A 3,052-nucleotide genomic window follows, 5' to 3' on the forward strand; every position below is an offset into this window, starting at 1 on the left:
CTTGGGTGAGAACCTCCTTCCCTCAGCAGGGCATTGAAAATGGGTCATGGATGGGTATTCCAGCATGACAATGCCCAAAACACACGGCCAAGCAACAAAGGAGTGTCTCAAGAAGAAGCACATTAAGGTCCTGGAGTGGCCTAGCAAGTCTCCAGACCTTAATCCATAGAAAATCTGTGAAGGGAGCTGAAGGTTAGAGTTGCCAACGTCAGCCGGTACATGGCCCCGTCCATCGTCCCTTTGATGCGGTGAAGTTGTCCTGTCCCCGTAGCAGAAAAACACCCCCAAAGCATAATGTTTCCACCTCCATGTTTGACGGTGGGGATGGTGTTCTTGGGGTCATAGGCAGCATTTCTCCTCCTCCAAACAGGGCGAGTTGAGTTGATGCCAGAGGGCTCCATTTTGGTCTCATCTGACCACAACACTTTCACCCAGTTGTCCTCTGAATCATTCAGATGTTTATTGGCAAACTTCAGACGGGCATGTATATGTGATTTCTTGAGCAGGGGGACCTTGCGGGCGCTGCAGGWTTTCAGTCCTTCACGGCGTAGTGTATTACCAATAGTTTTTTTGGTGACTATGGTCCCAGCTGCCTTGAGATCATTGACAAGATCCTCCCGTGTAGTTCTGGGCTGATTCCTCACCGTTCTCATGATCATTGCAACTCCACGAGGTGAGATCTTGCATGGAGCCCCAGGCCGAGGGAGATTGACAGTTCTTTTGTGTTTCTTCCATTTGCGAATAATCACACCAACTGTTGTCACCTTCTCACCAAGCTGCTTAGCGATGGTTTTGTAGCCTATTCCAGCCTTGTGTAGGTCTACAATCTTGTCCCTGACATCCTTGGAGAGCTCTTTGGTCTTGGCCATGGTGGAGAGTTTGGAATCTGATTGATTGATTGCTTCTGTGGACAGGTGTCTTTTATACAGGTAACAAACTGAGATTAGGAGCACTCCCTTTAAGAGTGTGCTCCTAATCTCAGCTCGTTACCTGTATAAAAGACACCGGGGAGCCAGAAATCTTTCTGATTGAGAGGGCGTCAAATACTTATTTCCCTCATTAAAATGCAAATACATTTATAACATTTTTGACATGCGTTTTTCTGGATATTTTTGTTGTTATTCTGTCTCTCACTGTTCAAATAAACCTACCATTAAAATGATAGACTGATCATTTCTTTGTCAGTGGGCAAACGTACAAAATCAGCAGGGGATCAAATACTTTTTTCCCTCACTGTATATATAATGGCCTGTCGCTGTGTTGTGTGAGCCTTCGAGTCCCTCCGTAGCAGTCTTCTAGACACGGTCAGCAGGCTAAATCCAAACGCTCTATTTCCTCATCCTGATTCAAACTAACTGGATAGGTAGAAACAAAATGGTGCCTACTAAGCTATAGCCTTCAGGCATATTGCCTATAGCACTCCAGCCCTTTCAGTGATCAGTGAGTGTGAGGAAATAGGACAGAACAGAGGAAGCCATTTCAGAGAAGTGGAATGTAATCCCTTTGTTTGTCTCATTGTTTTCTGGTCTTTTCAGAAGTTCCCGTGGATGAGTGCACCTATTCAAGTGGTCTTGGTGGGATTCTGGTAAGTGGCCAGCAATGAACTGTTGATAAACCGCCATTTGGGCTGTTGATAAACCGCCATTTGGGCTGTTGATAAACCGCCATTTGGACTGTTGATAAACCGCCTTTTGGGCTGTTGATAAACCGCCATTTGGGCTGTTGATAAACCGCCATTTGGGCTGTTGATAAACCGCCATTTGGGCTGTTGATAAACCGCCATTTGGGCTGTTGATAAACCGCCATTTGGGCTGTTGATAAACCGCCATTTGGGCTGTTGATAAACCGCCATTTGGGCTGTTGATAAACAAACGCTGTGAAGCAACCGTGACATAACTATCAAGTAAACATAAGTACAGTGTCGTTTAGATATCACAACAGCTGTTTTAAAGCAACATTGTGTCTTGGAAAGGGTCAGGAATTATAGCTATGGTATCTAATCTACTGTCTAGCTCTATATAGTAGATGTGTTGCTGACCCTTATGTGTGCTTGTCTTTCAGCCTGGTGTTCGCCACTCCACTGTGCTGTGCACTGTTCCCCCAGAAGAGGTGAGTGAACCATCATTGCTAGCTGTGTTGATCAGCTGTGTTGATCAGGAATGGTGCATAACTTTGTATTGTCTCCCCATCTCTCTTTTTCTCTCTGGCCATCGCTCGCTCTCTCTCTCATCTCTCTTGTCCCTCTCTCTCTCCTCCAGCTCTATGTCAGTAAGCCGATTGGAGCCAGAGCTTCAGGAGAAGATCCGGGTGAGCCACCCCGGTGTGGAGAGGGTCTACTTCAATAAAGGACTATGAGTGTCCAGCCCAACAGTAGCCTTCCTCAGAGCAGCTCTACTGGCAGACACCACAACCCTCCTCATTCTGTGTGCCAAAGTTCACTTCTGCTTCTCATCATCTCCTCTTTTCTCTCCTCTGCTCCTCAGACAGAATCCCTTGATTCTCTCCCCTCTCTGTCTCCCTCCGCCCGCTCTCTCGTTCCATCTCCCCTCTCCGTCTCCTCTCCCTCCTTCCCTCTTCTCTCTCCCTCTCTCTTTCTTCTCTCTCCCTCTTCTGTCTCCCTCTCTCTTTCTTCTCTCTCCCTCTTTCTTCTGTCTCTGTCTCTCTTTCTTCTGTCTCCTCTGTCTCCCCCTCTTCTCTCTGCTCTCTCCCTCTCTCTCCCCCTCCTCCCCTCTGTCTCCCTCAGTCTTTTTGAGATGTTTGCCTTTGTCACTGTTATGTTATGAAAGATATTGTGGAGCTGTGATGATGGTGGTTTATAGTGGGTCTGTGTACAGTAAGAGGAGAGGCTTCTAAGATAGATGTTTGTTTGTTTTTCTATTCCCACAGTTTTTTTGTCAGWTCTTTTTMWMMGGGGGGGYGGGGGGGGGGCGATTGTATTTAGCTGCCAGAACATTTTCATATTAAAAACAGTTGTTTGTGTTCAGTGGAGAACCAGGTAAAATAACAGGGTCTGTATTCCTGTATTAGTAACTATAGCAGTAATCAGTATTAG

At 46.4% G+C, this 3,052-nt stretch overlaps 1 protein-coding gene across 1 annotated transcript in view; it reads left to right on the top strand.

The window, feature by feature from the left end:
- LOC112075628 (sideroflexin-1) overlaps positions 1–2,689 on the top strand; it is a 10,583-nt gene extending 7,894 nt beyond the window's left edge. The window contains exons 5-7 of the mRNA XM_024142594.2: positions 1,536–1,585; positions 2,062–2,109; positions 2,259–2,689. Coding sequence (XP_023998362.2) covers positions 1,536–1,585; positions 2,062–2,109; positions 2,259–2,355 — 195 coding nt within the window. The 3' untranslated portion in view covers positions 2,356–2,689. The remainder of the gene's footprint in view (positions 1–1,535; positions 1,586–2,061; positions 2,110–2,258) is intronic.
- The last annotated feature ends 363 nt before the right edge of the window (positions 2,690–3,052 follow it).

This window comes from Salvelinus sp. IW2-2015, unplaced genomic scaffold (assembly GCF_002910315.2).
Source record: "Salvelinus sp. IW2-2015 unplaced genomic scaffold, ASM291031v2 Un_scaffold3296, whole genome shotgun sequence".
NCBI classification, from domain to species: Eukaryota; Metazoa; Chordata; class Actinopteri; order Salmoniformes; family Salmonidae; genus Salvelinus; species Salvelinus sp. IW2-2015.